The sequence below is a fragment of the Solea solea genome, chromosome 3 (genome assembly GCF_958295425.1).
Source record: "Solea solea chromosome 3, fSolSol10.1, whole genome shotgun sequence".
Lineage (NCBI taxonomy): Eukaryota > Metazoa > Chordata > Actinopteri > Pleuronectiformes > Soleidae > Solea > Solea solea.
Genome location: NC_081136.1, coordinates 24,029,104 through 24,049,855, shown reverse-complemented (window position 1 = coordinate 24,049,855; position 20,752 = coordinate 24,029,104). Strand labels below are relative to the sequence as shown.

The following is a 20,752-nucleotide window of genomic DNA, read 5'->3' as shown; positions in this document are numbered from 1 at the left end:
GACAGAGGTATGAAGTGTTGTGTGGATTGTTTTGATTTTGGAGTGAAAAAATGACAAGTAATTATTGCATTTGTTTGTGGTGAATGTGGAGGTGATATTGTCTTTGGGTTTGGTGAGCTGCGCGAAGATGGTGAACAGGGTACGTGGGTTTGATGCATTGGAGTGTATTATTTGGGAGAAGTAGTTTGACCGGGCGGTGTTAAAAGCTGTGATGTAGGTGGAGGTGAAGTGTTTAAATGCATCAGCGTGGACAGTGAGACCGGTTTTGTTATGGAGTCGTTCGAGTTGTCTGCGTTTGCGTTTCAGTTGGTGGAGATCAGGAGTATACCATGGGGCAGAGGCAGAAAAGGAGACAGTTTTTGTTTTGAGGGGAGCAAGTTGGTTAAGGCAGGAGGAGAGGGACTGGTTATAGTGATCGACAAGTTCTGTAGTGGTGGAATCTGTGGAGAGGGAGGAGCGAGATAGTGATTCAGATATGAAGGATGAAAATGAGATGGGGTTGAGTGATTTGAGATTGCGGAAGGTTATTGACCTTATTGATTCTTATTGATTCTTCAACGGAACTCATGAGCATCAATGCCTTCTGAGAAACAGCTTTGGTGATGTCATTCAGAAGGACTTGAATGAGTGTTTGAGACTGTGGAATAGTCACAGAATTCGACCTTCAATGAGCTCTATAATATTGATAGAGATACTTTCTTGTCATGTATATACATGTAACATTGTATTCTATTAAACATAGATTTTGCTCCAGAGATTGGGGATTTTGAAATTGCACTGGTCGAATTGGATGCCTTTCCTGAAGCAAGTCTACCGACAGCTCCGCACGGGGATCCAAACCTTGGAGTATTTTGACTTTGGAATGGAGCACAATCCTTTACAGAAGCCAGACGACTGGGAGTCTGCATCAGAACTTTACATGAAGCTAAAAGAATTTGCTGAGCTATAAATAGATTCAAAGTGTGAACACCAAGTGTGGAAATATATGTGTGTAAATAGTCCAGAAAACCAGACTTCTTTAATTGCTTCTTTACTTTTTCCTATAAAATATGTATAAATGTTAACTGTGAGGAAAAAGGTGAGCTTCTTCTCAGAGTGGGAAAGTACAGGGGACAGCAAAGAAGGGAATTGCTGTAGTTCAGTCAAAACCTGAAGGGCTAAAAGACCATCTTTGAATCTATAGAGATAACACAAACATTGTGTCAGCCCTGTGTTGTGCTTATTATGATGATCTTTTTTTTATGATCATACATTTTACAAGGACCCTGCATTTCTGTCAAGCTGTGATGAGGGAGCTAGATTGATAAACAAGTGTAACAGTAGGTACACTATATCAAAGCAAATATATTAGACTCAAATATCACATATTACTGATAATGCCTTGATAATTATTTAGCAAAACATTAGTCTGATTTGCTAACTGGGGTAGGGTATCATGTTTTTCCCCTCAATGACTTCAACTTTGTTGAAAAGCTACAGAAAGGCAGATGGGACCTCTTCCCTCCTTGAGGAGAAAGCTGCTGAGGTCAAGGGAAAAAAATCTTACAACACTCACTGTATCATTTCCGCGGTCATGCAGCTTCAAATCACAGTATTGGTGGTCTAAAAAACATACATTTTGTATTTGAATTTGGGTTGTTTGATTGCTGTGAACTGATTTCCTAGTTAGAGTTGCGTTTGTTGTTTTTCAGCTGCGTGTCACAGAGAAAACACATGGCTGCTTTATATGCAGCCACTCCTGCAGAGGCTCATTACTGTTACTGCTACTTAAAGAAACTGCGTGTGTTTTCACCGTTGAATGAAGATGGACAAGGAAAATGCATTGCTGAAGAAAGAAATGGCTGTTGCAGCGCAGATCTTTGGCTGTACCTCTTAACGATTTTCATATTTTAGTAGACAAACATAATGCATATCAATATTTTTGTCCCTTTGCTTTTCCAACTGCCAGTCTCACAAACCACCAGTTCATTCTGTAGCTTTTACGGCGCCCTGGACATGACATGATAAAAAAATAAAATAAATTGTGCCCACGAAATAGCTATACTGAACTACTACTGAAATACTACTTCATGGCCACGAAATACTACTTCATGGCCACGAAATAAGTATAACGTGCACGTTATACTTATTTCATGGCCATGAAGTAGGTATAATGTGAGCACGAAATACTAATTAATAATATTATCATTCCTGGACACCTGGGTAAACAAATCGAGCGGTGTTATGTTGTTATTGTCGTACCTGCGACGGTAAAGAAACCTGCCTCTCAATATTCTGTTTAAATGCCTCTCGACAGGCTGTTCACAATGTCTTTGTATCTCATTCCCAGCCAAAAATAAAATTCTATCACGCTATCTGTCCATCGTGTAGGTTTAGCCACTCTACTGCCTCCTTTGAATTTTTCTTTTTTAATACCTTGTAGGTACACAGAGCTCCGTAAGCTTTTGCTGATTGATTGAAGGTTTGAAAAATTAAAACACAAAAACATATAACATTTTATTCAAGGTCGAGTATGAAAAATTCAGGAGGTGTAATTGGCAGATATTGAAATCATTCTTTAAATTAACTCTTGGGTACAGTTTTCATCAGTGACGTGCAGTCAGGGGAGGCAGGTGAGAGCCAATCATGACAAGTAAAATACTAACAATGATAAGAGTAAATCAATTTGTCCACTTGACTGTTCTATAAATTAGTTTACTGTATTATTTCAGCATTTCTATGGTCAAAATCACTGAATTTACACATTTCTTGTTCAAATACATGGGAGAAGGGCGAGGTGAGGCAGCAATGAGCTGTGCCTCAATTCCTCAATTCTTCTGACTGATGTAGGCAGTTGGTGCATGCCCATTGCTGTCTCTCTTTATATTGCCAAGATACATGTTTGATTACACATGTACTGCACATGCTGACGTTCCACAGTCCGTCTAATATATTTAAGGAATGTGTGTGACCTATTTAGTCTTTCTGATTGGTCATAAATGCGCAGTGAAAATGCACAGGGTGAGGCTGAAAGTACCGTGCCACACTGATAGGGGGCAGTGCTGAGCCCCATAGGCAAAATGGTTAATAGGGGCATGTCCCTGCATGCTCTTCTTCTACGCAGAGGTCTGCTTTTACAACAGCGTGATACAGATATTATTGGAGAAGGATAGACACATGGACAAAATATACAAATAAAAGTAAGACCATACACGATTTTGCCAAAGAAAAACGTTAACATTTTAAAAAATGGAATTTGACCTTATATTAAATATTCTTTTGTTTGTTTTGAAATTGTATTGTTGAACAGTATGGAATTAATTAAAGCATAATTAAAAGCTTTTAAAACAACTAAATGTTTCAATTAAGGTTCATATATTTGTACATCTGACTTCAGGGGAGTCAGTGCCTCACCAGTCATGAATTTCACTGCACGTCACTGGTTTTCATGACTGAGTGCCTCGACCCATGATGGCTTTCTTTGTGTTTCTCTCAGGTCTCAACAGGATTATATAACATTTGGGTCCAAACAGCGCCACCAAGAGGCCAAAACTGGAGGCCAGGATGGCAAATACCTCTACTGCATCTGCATATTTGCCTGGTGAGCTGATGTAAGCAGGGACAAAGGCCACCCACACTGCACAGAAGATCAGCATGCTGAAAGTGATGAGTTTGGCCTCATTGAAACTGTCTGGAAGATTCCTTGCTAGAAAAGCTAACAAACAACTGAGGACGGCCAGTAAACCAATATAACCAAGTAGAACTGCAAAACCAACTGTGGAACCAACTATACACTCATAAACTATCTTGTCATTGTGATACTGGGTGTTTTTATGAGGCATTGGTGATGCAGAGACAAGCCAGACAGTGCAGATTGCTGCTTGAACAGAAGTCAGAACCAGAACTGTCCCTCTCTGCTGCATAGCACCAAACCACTTCAGGCTGGACTCACCTCCTGGTTTGGAGGCCCTGAACACAGCCAGAACCACCATGGTTTTCACCAGGATACATGAGATACAAAGCACAAAGCTGATGCCAAACGCTGCATGTCTTAGTTGGCAAGTCCATAATCTGGGTCGTCCAATGAAGAGCAATGAACACAAGAAACACAATTTGAGTGAAACCAGGAGAAGAAAACTAAGTTCTGAATTGTTGGCACGAACTATAGGTGTGCTGTGATGATGGATGAAGATGCCCAGAACAACAACACAGATAAATGTGCCCAACAGTGAGGTGGTTGTCAAGCAGATACCCAGAGGCTCATGGTAGGAGAGGAACTCTGTTTTCTTAGGAGCACAGTGGTCACGCTGGGGGCTGGACCAGAAATCTTCTGGACAACTGGTGCACTCCATGGAGTCTGAGAAAAGAGGGAAAGTGATGACATACATGTTTATACAACATCTCTGAAGTGTGGTGTTTAAAACTTTACACTCACTAGTTGTATTGCTGATCTTTCCCTCAGAACAAGGGACGCAGTCAAAACAACACTCAGGTTCCCCCTTCTTTCTGGTCATGCGGGTACCTGGAGGACAGCTCTCACTGCACACTGACTGAGGAGGCTGTGTGGAGAAATATTAGTATCTGTTGATCTAATCTATAATAAGCAAGGAAAATGGATGTTATTCTAAAAAAAGTAAGAAATAACCTGTTTGGATTCAAAGTTCCAGAAGATTTTGTCTTCATCCAGTGTGACTTCTTCACCTTTGAAGGCTGACCTCTTAAACTCACCCACACTCTGAACTATTGTTCTTCCATCAGGGAGCCACACCCAGTTCATGATGTCATATATTGGTAAAGAATCACCATTTTCATCAAATGACACTTCATCACCAAATGATGTAGTGAAGTTGACTTTCTCTAAATAATGCATAATCTTTGAAATTCCAGATTAGGGATGAAAGGAAAATTGAAAATTACTACATAATGAAAAGGTTTACTTCAGTTGAGTTTATTCATGAACATAAAATCAATAGTTGGGCGTAAACTGATATCACGCCTGCCATGGCCTGCATTTATTTACACTTCACGCTCAAATACAAAGGATTAAGTGAATTCACTGTAAACTGATATCACACCTGCCATGGCTCCATTCTTTGCAAATGAGCACAGGTGTTGTTGCTGAAAGGTCCTCTCCCTGGCTCACACTGCAGCATGTCATCAAGAGCATACGCCAGAGCATACACAGCCTTATACACATTATACTCTGGCCTGAGGTTTGAAACATCCACCAATTCATTCTCCACATTCTCTTCAGCTTCCTGTCCAGTGCATACTTCTCTTCCAGCTTCCACCCAACCTGCAGGAGGTGGTGCAAATCTACACTGAAATGTGTGTTCCCAAAACTCATTCACCTGGATGAAGAGAAAGGCCAAATTTGGGTTTTTTAAATAATTACACTATTTCATTGTTGGTAGTCTCATATCAGATTGAAACATTTAATTCTCACCAGGCTATTTCCTTCAGTGTTGTTGTGATGTAGGTCAGGACTTATTTGTAACAGGAAGTCTCTAAGTCCTGGTATTTCTCCTCGACGAATGGCGATCCCTAGTGTTCCAGCCAGGTACGGCATGATGCGGGGAGTCTGGAGCACAGCAGCTGATGACCAGCCTTCACTGGCGATCCACTGCAGGCCTGTCACATTCTGTTTCACCAACTGTATGCATATTGCATATGTGGAAGTGTAATCTAGTTTCTACAGTTAATGTCATACACAACCATATGGATTAAAAAGAGAAGGACCTGACTGCAGACAAAATGGCGGACCTTTGTACCTCCACAGCTCAAGTCAACCTGTAGCTTTCTACTTGTAAAACTGAGGTCATTATACTCGGCCCTAAACACCTTGGAGAAAAACCTTCTGACCACATTGTCACATTAGATGACATCACCATGGCTTCCAGTTCCACTTTGAGATACCTTGGAGTTATTTTGGACCAGGAAAAATCATTTGATTCACACACAAAGCTAATTTCCAGAACACCCCAAAATTAAAAAATATTTTGTCTTAAAAGGATATTGAAAAACTAGCTCATGCTTTTGTTACATCTAGCTCTGCTCTGAGCAGAATCTTAAACAAATCAGAGGTGTAACATGATTACTTACATTTATTTGACACAAAATAATATGATTTTGCAGAATTGTTATATGTCCATCAAATTATATATCAACACCTACCTCTTTCATGAGGCTAACCATGCGATTCTCAGGTGAAAACACAATCACCACCCGAGCTGTAGATTTCCTTATCACATCCACTATTCTCCTAATTTCAATGGGATCATAACGAGGCAAAATCTCTGTGTAAGCCAGACAACCTCCAGCAGTTGGACCCAGATCAGAATGAAAGGATCGAGCAGCATTGACTCCATATGCATCATCACTGATGAGCAGACCTGCCCAAGTCCAACCAAAGTGTTTTAAAATCTGAATCATAGCATTCACCTATGTGGACACAGAACACAGGGATTAGTGCACAGGCTGAAATCATCTTTCACTAGAAATCCTGCCTAACAGGTTCATCAACATCCGGTGTTTAATCACCATATTTAAGTGTTATATATTCATTCATGACTCTCTTCATCCATTATATAGAACATTTTGCAAGCTCTCATCAGGGTTAGGGTTATGTAGCAGTATTTACACTTGCAATTTATTTTATGTATTTTGAAGTTGTAAATAGATTCTCACCTGAAAAATATCACTCGGGATCGTCCGAAAGAAAGATGGAAACTTTTGCCTGTCACTCAGGCAGGAACATGTGGCAAAATAACTCACCTGCAAATCAAGACCATGTATCAAAAACATAGTTTGCAGATGTTTGTATTTTGAATTAGTTAAATACCCAATTTTCACACCTTAATTAAATATGAAATTAAATCACAATAATGATAAAAACTTACCAGAGGCACTCTGTACAAACCTAAGACTGAGGATATGGCAATAGTACCCGTGGAGTAAGAATCACCCACAAATCCTAGGAGTGGAGGAGTTCCTACACATCTCTCCTCTAATGTAACTTGCTCTTCTTGACCACCAAGTAAGGACAGTGCTACACTTATTCCAACCCCTACTTGAACACAGTTATCATACAGACTGTATCCCAGAGTCACATTTGGCAGCAGGTTGGAGTTCCTGTTGATCTCATCAATAGCAAAGGCCATGGTCTGAGCCTGTCTGAATCCTATAACATTATAACTAACAACATAACATAAGTGTAAAAATACATCATACAGTAACTGTACACACAAGTTCTATAACTTCAGACACTTCACACACACTAATGAGGTAAGCATCAACACCAAATAATATGTAAATGCTTCACATAGGTCAGATATCATGCTATAATTCCACATATATTCCACAATATTCAGGCAGCTTACCCATAGCAGGTAGGCTGTTGTGGCTCTGAGGTAAAAGATACATCAGCATAAACAGGATTGAAGTGAAGTCTGAAAAGTCCACCTAGAATCACATCTCCAGTTTTGTGCATCCCATTTAAATTAAACTGTCCCTGTAACTGACAAGAGGATGGATAATAAAAAGAAGACACAGCAGAGGAAAAGCAGGAGAACAACATTAAACAGAGGAGACTGGTGTCTAAAAATAACCTCATGACTTTGCTCTGGTTTGTCCCTGTCTAAGTGCAGGCTCATCACAATATCACCACATTTTATGTATTTGCAGTGTTGTTTGTATTTGCACACCACCCATCAGTGCAGAGGAAGAACCTGTACGGGCAGGGCCAAAGTCATATTCCATCTGAGACTATTTAATTAATCTATACATTGTAAGGTTTTTCAACACAAAGTTTGTCATATCTGCCAGTAGGGGTCTCTCATTCACACCAATTCCAAACGACCTAGTTTGATGTCATGAAGCAGCTTGCAATTATAGCAATTGTAGTCTGGGAACAGCTTTGGCAGTAGAACACACAACAGATATCAATGAGTAGTTGTGATCCATTATAAGGAAAACAAATCACATAATAAAATGAAAAAAACAGAAAAAGCCAGATATTTCCTTTGGCCCAAATGTTAAAGCTGTCTTAAACAGTAGTTTACACATATGATTATGCATTTGCTATGTGCTTCACAATAGATATGTTGGTAACCAGTATAGGCTCTCCGACAATATCTGCCCAACGATAATATCGGATATTAGCCTATTATATTAATATTGATTCATATCGGTATCGGTTCTTCTGCCGATAATGAAAACCTGATAAAGTAATGCCCAGATTTTGTGAAAGCATGCGAGCAAATGTTTGGTAGATATTATGTGCTCTGTTTTAAGGTATGTAATAATGAGTAGAGGTAATTCAATTGAACAAAAATTGCCTTTTATTTCGAAAGTCACGGCATTGCTCAAGATACGACAAACAGTGAATACACAGAGTCTGATTAACTGCACCTTGACTGCACAAACATACCACGTTTAGCTTAGAACTTAGAATATATTTATCCTGAACAAACTCAAGACGTGAAACCTTACCCGGAAGTCTTCTCGCTCTGCCCGTTTTACTTGAGCGTGCTTGGGAAAGTCGGTAATGAGGCTTAAGCACTTGGCGCAGGAGGAGATACGTGATTGTCCGTGACCTAAAATTTGTTTTGTGAGAAAAAAAGCCTGTATCAGAAATTAAGTGCTGGACAATATTGGCATATCGAATAAAAGCCAATATCGGCCATCCCTAGTAACCAGGTATTAATCTAGCACTCTGTAATACACTAAAATAAATAGAATCATCCACCTGGGAAAGACTCTGGATACATTTTATGGATCTGTTCCAGATGCATTTAAATCTGTTGATCCTTCATATAAGGAGGACAGAGATGGTTATCTAAAACATCACGCAGGGGACTAACAACAGCAATGCGACCCTGCAGGGACGCTTCAAATCCACAGACTGGGATAACCTCCTCGTCCCCTCCAGCAACATTGATGTGCATGTAGACTTGTGTCTTCATATGTATCTTTCTGCATGGACAACATCATTCTCAGCAGAAACATTACAGTATTTTCCAACAATAAACCCTGGATAACTGAGTAAAGTAAATAATATTTTTCACTGGCACCAAAAGGGAAAAGAGAGAGGTAAATAAAGAGGTAAAATGTGCAATAAAGAATGTCAAGCTGAAATACAAGAATAACATGGAGGAAAAAATCCCTCAAGAGAGCCTCAGCTCAGCTTGGCAGGGGATCAAGAACATGGTTACTGTGAACACTGCTTCCACCACGCACAGGACCATCCAGGTGGCTGGTAGCAGCCCAGCATCCTTCCCAAATGACCTCAACTCTTTTCCATTTCCATATTCCAGATTTGAGACTACCACCCAACTAAATGTCATTATCTCTTTCCTCACAGTCGCATCAGAATAATTCCCCTTCAAAGCTGAAGAGCTGGTGAGAGCCCTTAAAAGGACCAACAAAAACACCGAACCTGACCTTCTACTCTGCATTCATCATCCTATAGCCACACATCCTTGCAGAGAAACTCTCCACATGTTAGAACCTGGATGACCAGCTAATCATGTGGTGTCAAACACCTTGACCCACACAACACAGAGATTGATAGATAGAGCAATTGAATCAGAGCGGCCGCGCTGATGGCGGATGTGGCGGATGTGGCGGACGGACAATCACAGCGTGCTGCTGCTTCAGCGTTTTCTCGATTAAAACCGGAGATTTACAAAACTAATGCCGGTAAAATAATTGTGGAAGACGAAATATTGAACTTTCTTGTGGTTAAAATGAGAACTTTAAGCCACGACGAGATTGTTCTGCTGGTGACAAATTGCTTCACTTCAGAACGGATTGAGGCCGCCAAGAAGGCTCTGTTTGAGGTCTGCCCTAACACGTCTCAGCGTTGTATCACCTACAAAGGCCAACAGAAAGACAGTAATAATGTTAAACTGTGCATGAGAGTGCTGAATGAGTGTGGGGAGGATGTCCCGAGATTTGTGTCACACTTTCTGGACGATTTGCCACCCGTGTCATTCAACCATATAGATGTTTCAACACTGCTGGGCAGAATGGAACAATTAAACAATGAGATCTGTTGCATGAAGAGAACCCTGGAAATCCAGTCAAATGTTTGTGAAAGTCTGCGGGAAGTGACGGCGGCCATTGATGGGCGATTGACCGCTGTGGAGCAGCCGCTCCCCCCAGCGACGGAGCCCGTGGCTGCCGAACGGATTTCAGACGCAACTGTCCAGAGGGAGACGGTGACCACAGCCCTAACACCAACTGTCCAGCGGGAGACCACAGCTTTGACCCCAACTGTGGCGGCCCGGTCATCGGGGCAAACACAATCTCCTGCCTGGACCACGGTAGTGAAGAAGGCGGGTCGTGTTAAGCCAGCACCGGGAAATCCTGCGGTGCAGCACAGACTTCATCGGGGTAAATCGCCAGCGAGATCAGAGAGAAAGAAGACGGGAATCATCGGAACGGGCACGGCCAGTAACATAAAAACTATTACAACGAAGATGGTGAGTGTCTTTGCCTCAAAGTTTGATCCTAACCTGGATTCCGACACTCTATCCATCTATTTGAAAGACAAACTGAGACGGAAGGTGATCTGTTGTAAAATTGAAACATCTGGAAGTAGATTCAGCTCTTTCTGTGTCACTGCTGAATGTAACAATGTAGCAGAGATGTATGATCCGCACCTGTGGCCGGCTGGCTCTTTTGTTAGACGTTATTTTGAGCCGCGCCAGCCTAGAGGCGTTGGTTTTGGAGCTGCTGGACTGGAAGGTAAACCACGCTCCCAGTTACCTGCAATACAGCCTGTGGTGTGTGATGGGGAGCCCCAGTCAGCTGCTTGCCAGCTAACGAGCGACTGATGATGTGGCTGCTGTGCACGAACCGTATCCCGATTGGAGAACATTATGCGGGTTGTATCATACAATGCACGTGGATTACGTGTGGGACATACTGCCACAGATATATCTAGACGCTATGTTGTTGATACCTTGTTGAATGAGTGTGATATTATGTGTCTCCAAGAGACTTGGCTTGCCAAACAGGATTTAGACAAGCTAAATTCAATACACAAAGATTTTCATGGTGCAGGAGAATCTACTACTGACCTCAGTACAAAATTAATTAAAGGTAGAATATCTGGTGGAGTAGCCATTCTCTGGAATTGCAAATATGATCCTATGGTGAAAGTGATAAGACTAAATGTTGACTGGGCTATAGGGATAGACATACATTTTAATGGTAAGAAAATGTGTATCTTAAGTATATATACCCCCTATGAATCCTATGACAATGAGGATGAATTTTTGAACAGACTTGCCTTTATTCATTCCTTTATTGAGGACCATGACTCAACTTGTGTTTATGTAAATAGGGATTTTAATGCTGATGTATCTGATATCAATTCTCTGTTTGCAAAACATCTGGTACATTTTTGTAATGATAATAATCTGGTATTGTCTAGTAAAGTATTTTTACCTAATAATAGTTTTACCTATGTTAGTGAGGCATGGCACACAACGTCCTGGCTTGACCACTGTTTGTGTACAGCCGATGCTCATGCCTCACTAGAAAGTATGGAAATTTGCTATGGTCTGGCTACCTCTGACCACATACCAATAGCTATGGTGCTAAATGTTGAGACTGTGCCCCTCTTGGTGGACTCTGGGAATACTGTCAGCTCTGAGAAATTAAATTGGGCTAAGTTGTCTAAGAAAAACATTGATAGTTATACTGTCTTAACGGACAGCTTATTAAATCACGTTGTTTTGCCGAGAGATGCTGTAACTTGTCTTAATATGAACTGTACTGATCCACAACATGCTGTTGACCTCTGTGACTTATATGATAACATAATCAAGGCTCTACACGCCTCTGCTGGGCCTCTCTGTGGGCATAAGAAGGCGTTTAACATCAAACCTGGGTGGAACGAGTATGTGGCTGAACATCATGCCACAGCAAGGGAAGCCTTTAAACTCTGGTTTAATGCAGGAAGGCCCAGACAGGGTGATGTGTTTGAGTATAAGAAACAAACTAATGCTAGATATAAATATGCTCTCCGTCATATTAAGACCAACGAGAACACTATCAGAGCTGACTTGCTTGCCAGGAAGCTACAAAATAATAACCATGTAGACTTTTGGAATGCAATTAAAGTGATGAATAATCATAAAACTTCTTTGCCATATGACATTGAAGGTGTCTGTGGCTCAGATAACATTGCAAAGTTATGGTGCAAGCATTATTCCAAGCTCTTTAACTGTGTTAAGAGTAACGTTGCTGCTGTTAATATTGTTGATTTGGACTCTCATGTCACAGTAAGACCTGGTGAGGTATCAGATGCCATTAAGATGCTTGATAACAACAAAGCATGTGGTACAGATGGTATTGCTGCAGAACATCTCAAGCATGCCAGTTACAGGCTCTCCCCATTGTTAGCCCTGTGCTTCACTGGCCTCCTGGTGCATGGAGTTCTTCCGGATTCCATCCTGTCTGTCTTACTGGTCCCTGTTCTTAAGGAGAAGGCTGGAAGGCTAAACAGCATGGACAATTATAGGCCTATTGCCCTTGCCAGTATACTGTCTAAGGTGCTGGAAAGGATCATTTTAAATAGGATAGAAATGTATGTATTAACTACTGACAATCAATTTGGGTTCAAGAGAAAACATAGTACTGACCTATGCATTTTTGCATTAAAAGAGATAGTTGCTAAGTACCAAAGTCAAAACTCCTCTGTGTTTCTTTGTTTTATTGACGCCTCTAAGGCATTCGATAGGATTAATCATGCCAAATTATTTGTTAAATTGCTTGAGAGAAATGTTCCTAAACATATTGTTAGAGTTCTCATATACTGGTATGCTCAGCAAACATTTCAGGTCAAGTGGGATGATGCTGTCTCTGCTCCTTTTCATGTGAGTAATGGGGTCCGGCAAGGAGGCATTTTATCTCCTTTTCTTTTTAATGTTTATATTGATGATTTGTCAAAACAATTGAATGAATGTAAAACAGGCTGTATTGTGGGAAACCAAGTTGTCAACCATCTCATGTATGCTGATGACCTTGTTGTACTCTGTCCATATACTGCAGGATTACAACAAATGCTAAGAATATGTACACAATATGGCAGAGAATTTGACATTAACTATAATGCTAAAAAAAGTAAGGCCATGGTAGTGAGATCTAGGGAGGACAGGAAATCGTCCTTTCCTACTTTTTATCTCTCTGATGGCTCCTTAGAAATGACGAAGGAACTAAAATATCTTGGCCATGTCTTTTCTGATGATCTCAGAGATGACAGTGACATCCGTCGTCAGTGCTGTAAAATATATGCACAGGCCAATATGCTGTTAAGAAAATTTTCTGTGTGTTCCGTTGATGTCAAATGTGCTCTGTTCAGGGCCTATGTCACCCCCCTGTATACAGCTCATCTCTGGTCTTCCTACAGAGTGAAAAGTATGCAGAGGCTAAAAGTGGCTTATAATGACGCCATGAGGTTGTTGCTACGTGTTCCTAGGTGGCACAGTGCCAGCCAGTTATTTGTATCTTCTAATGTACCAACTTGTCCGGCATTGTTGCGTAAGCTGATGTTCAATTTCATGTGTCGTTTGGACCTATCTGATAACTGTGTTATCAAGGCCTTAACCTGCCCCATGATGGGATATCGGCTCACATCCAGGCTTCGCAAGCACTGGCACAATAATTTGCACCGTTTCTTTTAAACTAACAGTGACAAATTACTGTATTTTATATTAATTGTTTGGCTGTTTGTCTACTTGGTTTTGTCTTGTATGTTAAGTGTGTATGTGTATGAGAGTGGACCACTTTTTCGAGTCCAAAATAAAGATTATTATTATTATTATTGTTATTGCTGGTCAATAACACCCTCTTTGACCTCACCTTCACCTGTACTGCCTACTGCTGCTCTGCTCTTCATCCTCTAGACTGATGATTGCAGGTCCATCTATCCAGACAGTCCACTGGTAAAATATATAGATGACACAGTTCTCCTGTCCCTCCTCTCAGGTGCCTCACATAACCATGGCTTGGCACTCTGTGACTTAGTTGAGTGGTGTGACAATGCCGCCCTGGCGTTAAATGTGGAGCAAAAGAAAGATGGTGGTGACCTTTGCCAGCAAGCAAATGGAGCTGGCAGTAGCAAATGTCAGCACAATCCATGGGAAGACTGTAGAGACTGTGGATGAATACAAATACCTGGGCACAATCTTTGACAACAACGTAAAATTTGCCTCATAGTATCTCCTGAAAAGGCTCAATGCTGAACGGGTCAACAGGAACACCCTAAAGAGATTTTATGACTCTTCAGTGAGTGCATCATCACATTCTCCACAACCTGCTGGTGCCACAGCCTACAAAACAGGACCTGTGTGCAGAGCTTAGTCAAAGTTGGACTCTCCATCAGAGCACTTTCCAATATGTGTTATCAGTAAACACAGGACAGCGTGCAGGATCCTAAAGGACCACTCTCGTGCTCTTTTCCTAGCATTTGTAGGTGGCACTGTAACACTGTTACACCAAAAACAGAGATGTTGTGCATGGCAGAATAAATGAAGGCAGAATGAATGAATGATTAAAATGATTTTATTAAAGCATTGATACAAAACCCTGTATCAGGACTCAAACCATGGAATATAGTCCTCACTCCATCTGTCTGTATCACTATCACATACACACAGGAAAAAGTTTAAGGAAACTCACAAAATGATTTGTAACATTTAAAAATCCAGTTTGTAGTTGGTCATGGACATGAGTACATTTTATGTCTGAGTAGGCCACTATATGGTTGTGTTGACAAATTATCTTTCTTATTCATTACGTACAATACTATGTTATGTAGTCAGCCTTCTCCCTTAAAGCATTATATAAATATTACCATTAATATATTATTATATTTTTATTGTAAAAATGTTTTTATGACTTAATGTCTCGACCCATGATGGCTTTCTTTGTGTTTCTCTCAGGTCTCAACAGGATTATATAACATTTGGGTCCAAACAGTGCCACCAAGAGGCCAAAACTGGAGGCCAGGATGGCAAATACCTCGACTGCATCCGCATATTTGCCTGGTGAGCTGATGTAAGCAGGGACAAAGGCCACCCACACTGCACAGAAGATCAACATGCTGAAAGTGATGAGTTTGGCCTCATTGAAACTGTCTGGAAGATTCCTTGCTAGAAAAGCTAACAAACAACTGAGGACGGCCAGTAAACCAATATAACCAAGTAAAACTGCAAAACCAACTGTAGACCCAACTACACACTCATAAACTATCTTGTCACTGTGATACTGGGTGTTTTTATGAGGCATTGGTGAAGCAGAGACAAGCCAGACAGTGCAGATTGCTGCTTGAACAGAAGTCAGAACCAGAACTGTCCCTCTCTGCTGCATAGCACCAAACCACTTCAGACTGGACTCCCCTCCTGGTTTGGAGGCCCTGAACACAGCCAGAACCACCATGGTTTTCACCAGGATACATGAGACACAAAGCACAAAGCTGATGCCAAATGCTGCATGTCTTAGTTGGCAAGTCCATGATCTTGGTCGTCCAATGAAGAGCAATGAACACAAGAAGCACAATTTGAGTGAAACCAGGAGAAGAAAACTGAGTTCTGAATTGTTGGCACGAACTATAGGTGTACTGTGATGATGGATGAAGATGCCCAGAACAACAACACAGATAAATGTGCCCAACAGTGAGGTGGTTGTCAAGAAGATACCCAAAGGCTCATGGTAGGAGAGGAACTCTGTTTTCTTAGGAACACAGTGGTCACGCTGGGGGCTGGACCAGAAATCTTCTGGACAACTGGTGCACTCCATGGAGTCTGAGAAAAGAGGTGAAGTGATGAGATGCATGTTTATACAACATCTCTGAAGTGTGGTGTTTAAAACTTTACACTCACTAGTTGTATTGCTGATCTTTCCCTCTGAACAAGGGACACAGTCAAAACAACACTCAGGTTCCCCCTTCTTTCTGGCCATGCGGGTACCTGGAGGACAGCTCTCACTGCACACTGACCGAGGAGGCTGTGTGGAGAAATATTAGTATCTGTTGATCTTATCTATAATTAGCAAGGAAAATGGATGTTATTCTAAAAAAAGTAAGAAATAACCTGTTTGGATTCAAAGTTCCAGAAGATTTTGTCTTCATCCAGTGTGACTTCTTCACCTTTGAAGGCTGACCTCTTAAACTCACCCACACTCTGAACTATTGTTCTTCCATCAGGGAGCCACACCCAGTTCATGATGTCATATATTGGTAAAGGATCACCATTTTCATCAAATGACACTTCATCACCAAATGATGTAGTGAAATTGACTTTCTCCAAATAATGCATAATCTATGAAATTCCAGATTAGGGACGAAAGGAAAATTGAAAATTACTACATAATAAAAAAAAGGTTGACTTCAGTTGAGTTTATTCATGAACATAAAATCAAGAGTTGGGCGTAAACTGATATCTCACCTGCCATGGCTCCATTCTTTGCAAATGAGCACAGGTGTTGTTGCTGAAAGGTCCTCTCCCTGGCTCACACTGCAGCATGTCATCAAGAGCATATGCCAGAGCGTACACAGCCTTATACACATTATACTCTGGCCTGAGGTTTGAAACATCCACCAATTCATTCTCAACATTCTCTTCAGCTTCCTGTCCAGTGCAAACTTCTCTTCCAGCTTCCACCCAACCTGCAGGAGGTGGTGCAAATCTACACTGAAATGTGTGTTCCCAAAACTCATTCACCTGGATGAAGAGAATGGCCAAATTTGGGTTTTTGAAATAATTACACTATTTCATTGTTGGTAGTCTCATATCAGATTGAAACATTTAATTCTCACCAGGCTATTTCCTTCAGTGTTGTTGTGATGTAGGTCAGGACTTATTTGTAACAGGAAGTCTCTAAGTCCTGGTATTTCTCCTCGACGAATGGCGATCCCCAGTGTTCCAGCCAGGTACGGCATGATGTGGGGAGTCTGGAGCACAGCAGCTGATGACCAGCCTTCACTGGCGATCCACTGCAGGCCTGTCACATTCTGTTTCACCAACTGTATGCATATTGCATATGTGGAAGTGTAATCTAGTTTCTACAGTTAATGTCATACACAAGCAAATGGATTAAAAAGAGAAGGACCTGACTGCAGACAAAATGGCGGACCTATTTATTTTGGACCAGGAAAAATCATTTGATTCACACACAAAGCTAATTTCCAGAACAGCCTTCTTCCACCAGTGGAACATTATGAAAATTAAAAACCTTTTGTCTTAAAAGGATGTCGAAAAACTATCTCATGCTTTTGTTACATCTAGATTAAATTACTGTAACTTCTTATCATCAGGATGTTGCAACACGTTTGTTAAATCCATCAGTTAATTCAAAATACTGCAGCAGAGTTCTGACAGGAAAAGATAGATCATATCACTCCAGTGTTAGCGTCTCTACACTGGCTCCCCGTACAGTTTAGAATTTAATTTAAAATCCTCCTCCTCTCATACAAAGTACTTAATGATCAGACCCCAACACACCTCAAAGAACTCGATGTACCTTATCATCCTAACACATGACTTCAGTCCCAAAATGTAGACAGCAGGCTCCTCTCCTGTGGAACCAGCTCTGTGTCAGTTCAGGAGGTGGACCCTCGCTCTGTATTTAAAGTTAGACTCAAAACCTTCCTTTTTGATCAAGCTTATAGTTAGATCTGGCTCAGTGAAACCTGAACCATCTCTTAGTTGTGCTGCTATAGGTGTGGTGCACTGAGCGCTCACTTTCTAACTCCCTCACACTCAGGGTATGAATATGACTTTATTACTTGACCTTGTTTTTTTTCTCTCCCCAAGTTTGCGCTTTTCCTCCCTGTCCTCTCTTGCTCTGTGTCCTCATCTGGCAGGTGACTCCCGAGCTGCAGGATCCAGATCCAGTTCTGAGGCTATTATTAGTAGTAGTATTTTCATCATTATTATGCTATGATTAAAACTGATGTCCCTGGATTCACTTAGTCATTATTGTTATTGCTTTAAGTTTCTGTAATTTGGTAGTTCCTTGTAAGTATTGGCCAACTGTTGATTCACAGTTTTTTGCATGTGCGGTCTTATGATTCCACCTTGTGGTAACAATTGGAATGACTTTTGCTATATGCAATCATTGGTTAGATTTACTTTCCTTTTTTCTTGATTACCAGCAACCACAAACACACACACACGCACGCACATGCACACACACAGGCCTAATGTTTCTGCTAGGCCTGTCAAAATAAAAAATATACATATTTCAGTGGTGGCTGAATATTCACCAGAAGTGCTGTTATACATCTGGTTCTCTATCTTACCCCCTTGACCCACCAGTCCTTAGTCCCCCAATTTTCCTCTCAACCAAACCGATGATAATGGGTGATTTTAAAATGATTCTTCATTCTACATATTCTTTTTTTTTTTTGTGTGTAAAACCTGAATCAATATTTTTTGGACTGATATAGCACCGAGTCTTGGTGACGACTCTTGGGCCAGGACCAGTTTTCCAAAATTACCAACATTCCTATAAACAATCCATATAAACAATATAAAGAAGCAGGAGCTGTAACTCTGCATTTGGGTTGACAAAAGAAACACAGCATTTTCTGCAAGTGTGTCAAACAGTAACATGAGCAGAGAGATGTATAACTGTAATTTTGTCTTAGTGAGCAGAAAATGCTCTGAGCAGAATCTTAAACAAATCAGAGGTGTAACATGATTACTTACATTTATTTGACACAAAATAATATGATTTTGCAGAATTGTTATATGTCAATCAAATTATATATCAACACCTACCTCTTTCATGAGGCTAACCATGCGATTCTCAGGTGAAAACACAATCACCACCCGAGCTGTAGATTTCCTTATCACATCCACTATTCTCCTAATTTCAATGGGATCATAACGAGGCAAAATCTCTGTGTAAGCCAGACAACCTCCAGCAGTTGGACCCAGATCAGAATGAAAGGATCGAGCAGCATTGACGCCATATGCATCATCACTGATGAGCAGACCTGCCCAAGTCCAACCAAAGTGTTTTAAAATCTGAATCATAGCATTCACCTATGTGGACACAGAACACAGGGATTAGTGCACAGGCTGAAATCATCTTTCACTAGAAATCCTGCCTAACAGGTTCATCAACATCCTGTGTTTAATCACCATATTTAAGTGTTGTATATTCATTCATGACTCTCTTCATCCATTATATAGAAAATTCTGCCAGCTCTCATCAGGGTTAGGGTTATATAGCAGTATTTACACATGCAATTTATTTTATGTATTTTGATGTTGTAAATAGATTCCCACCTGAAAAATATCACTGGGGATCGTCCGAAAGAAAGATGGAAACTTTTGCCTGTCACTCAGGCAGGAACATGTGGCAAAATAACTCACCTGCAAAACAAGACCATGTATCAAAAACATAGTTTGCAGATGTTTGTATTTTGAATTAGTTAAATACCCAATTTTCACACCTTAATTAAATATGAAATTAAGTCACAATAATGATAAAAACTTACCAGAGGCACTCTGTACAAACCTAAGACTGAGGATATGGCAATAGTACCCGTGGAGTAAGAATCACCCACAATTCCTAGGAGTGGAGGAGTTCCTACACATCTCTCCTCTAATGTAACTTGCTCTTCTTGACCACCAAGTAAGGACAGTGCTACACTTATTCCAACCCCTACTTGAACACAGTTATCATACAGACTGTATCCCAGAGTCACATTAGGCAGCAGGTTGGAGTTTCTGTTGATCTCATCAATAACAAAGGCCATCGTCTGAGCCTGTCTGAATCCTATAACATCAAAACTAACAACATAACATAAGTGTAAAAATACATCATACAGTAACTGTACAGAACTACACAAGTTCTATAACTTCAGACACTCCACACTCTGCAAATAATGAGGTAAGCATCAACACCAAATAATATGTAAATGTTTTACACAGGTCAGATATGATGCTATTATTCCACATATATTCCACAATATTCAGGCAGCTTACCCATAGCAGGTAGGCTGTTGTGGCTCTGAGGTAAAAGATACATCAGCATAAACAGGATAGAAGTGAAGTCTGAAAAGTCCACCTAGAATCACATCTCCAGTTTTGTGCATCCCATTTAAATTAAACTGTCCCTGTAACTGACAAGAGGATGGATAATAAAAAGAAGACACAGCAGAGGAAAAGCAGGAGAACAACATTAAACAGAGGAGACTGGTGTCTAAAAATAACCTCATGACTTTGCTCTGGTTCGTCCCTGTCTAAGTGCAGGCTCATCACAATATCACCACATTTTATGTATTCGCAGTGTTGTTTGTATTTGCACACCACCCATCAGTCCAGAGGAAGAACCTGTAAGGGCAGGGCCTAAGTCATATCCCATCTGAGACTGATTAATTAATCTATACATTGTAAGGTTTTTCAACACAAAGTTTGTCATATCTGCCAGTAGGGGTCTCTCATTCACAACAATTCCAAACGACCTAGTTTGATGTCATGAAGCAGCTTGCAATTATAGCAATTGTAGTCTGGGAACAGCTTTGGCAGTAGAACACACAACAGATAGCAATGAGTAGTTGTGATCTATTATAAGGAAAACAAATCACACAATAAAATGAAAAAAACAGAAAAAGCCAACTATTAAAGCCGTGCTCTTTTCCCAGCATTTGACAGGATTAAAATCACCCATAATAAACACGTTGTCATCAAAAGACTGACAAAGTAAATCTGCTACTTTATTTGATGTAAATCAGCACATAGGGTTACCC

At 40.7% G+C, this 20,752-nt stretch overlaps 3 protein-coding genes across 3 annotated transcripts; all 3 read right to left on the bottom strand.

The window, feature by feature from the left end:
* Window positions 1–3,310: 3,310 nt before the first annotated feature.
* Window positions 3,311–7,586, bottom strand: LOC131456231 (extracellular calcium-sensing receptor-like). The gene is made up of 9 exons (XM_058624346.1): window positions 7,359–7,586; window positions 6,879–7,173; window positions 6,667–6,753; window positions 6,154–6,420; window positions 5,426–5,632; window positions 5,055–5,330; window positions 4,625–4,852; window positions 4,415–4,529; window positions 3,311–4,336 (listed from the first exon to the last, which is right to left on the bottom strand). The coding sequence occupies exons 1-9, from the start codon at window positions 7,553–7,555 to the stop codon at window positions 3,426–3,428; spliced, it is 2,583 nt and encodes an 860-aa protein (XP_058480329.1). The 5' UTR covers window positions 7,556–7,586; the 3' UTR covers window positions 3,311–3,425.
* A 5,619-nt stretch (window positions 7,587–13,205) lies between these two features.
* LOC131456056 (extracellular calcium-sensing receptor-like) lies at window positions 13,206–17,049 on the bottom strand. The gene is made up of 4 exons (XM_058624031.1): window positions 16,808–17,049; window positions 16,437–16,712; window positions 16,139–16,310; window positions 13,206–13,270 (listed from the first exon to the last, which is right to left on the bottom strand). The coding sequence occupies exons 1-4, from the start codon at window positions 16,928–16,930 to the stop codon at window positions 13,206–13,208; spliced, it is 636 nt and encodes a 211-aa protein (XP_058480014.1). The 5' UTR covers window positions 16,931–17,049.
* Window positions 17,050–18,636: 1,587 nt separating this feature from the next.
* Window positions 18,637–20,228, bottom strand: LOC131456054 (vomeronasal type-2 receptor 1-like). Its single transcript, XM_058624030.1, has 4 exons — window positions 19,989–20,228; window positions 19,499–19,793; window positions 19,287–19,373; window positions 18,637–18,666 (listed from the first exon to the last, which is right to left on the bottom strand). The coding sequence occupies exons 1-4, from the start codon at window positions 20,219–20,221 to the stop codon at window positions 18,637–18,639; spliced, it is 645 nt and encodes a 214-aa protein (XP_058480013.1). The 5' UTR covers window positions 20,222–20,228.
* Between the last annotated feature and the right edge of the window lie 524 nt (window positions 20,229–20,752).

What these genes read in the sequence shown, in the direction of transcription:
- LOC131456056 (XM_058624031.1), bottom strand. Translation starts at nt 16,930, where the DNA reads ATGCCGTACCTGGCTGGAACACTGGGGATCGCCATTCGTCGAGGAGAA. An exon ending in AAAGAATGGAGCCATGGCAG is followed by an intron (nt 16,311 to 16,436) that starts GTGAGATATCAG and finishes GGAATTTCATAG; the next exon opens with ATTATGCATTATTTGGAGAA. An exon ending in TAAGAGGTCAGCCTTCAAAG is followed by an intron (nt 13,271 to 16,138) that starts GTGAAGAAGTCA and finishes TATATTTTACAG; the next exon opens with CACTGACGACGGATGTCACT.
- LOC131456054 (XM_058624030.1), bottom strand. Translation starts at nt 20,221, where the DNA reads ATGAGGTTATTTTTAGACACCAGTCTCCTCTGTTTAATGTTGTTCTCC. An exon ending in GTTTGTACAGAGTGCCTCTG is followed by an intron (nt 19,374 to 19,498) that starts GTAAGTTTTTAT and finishes CTTGTTTTGCAG; the next exon opens with GTGAGTTATTTTGCCACATG. An exon ending in TCCCCAGTGATATTTTTCAG is followed by an intron (nt 18,667 to 19,286) that starts GTGGGAATCTAT and finishes GATTTGTTTAAG; the next exon opens with ATTCTGCTCAGAGCATTTTC.
- LOC131456231 (XM_058624346.1), bottom strand. Translation starts at nt 7,555, where the DNA reads ATGTTGTTCTCCTGCTTTTCCTCTGCTGTGTCTTCTTTTTATTATCCA. An exon ending in CAACAGCCTACCTGCTATGG is followed by an intron (nt 7,174 to 7,358) that starts GTAAGCTGCCTG and finishes TTATGTTGTTAG; the next exon opens with TTATAATGTTATAGGATTCA. An exon ending in GGAACTTTGAATCCAAACAG is followed by an intron (nt 4,530 to 4,624) that starts GTTATTTCTTAC and finishes CAGCCTCCTCAG; the next exon opens with TCAGTGTGCAGTGAGAGCTG.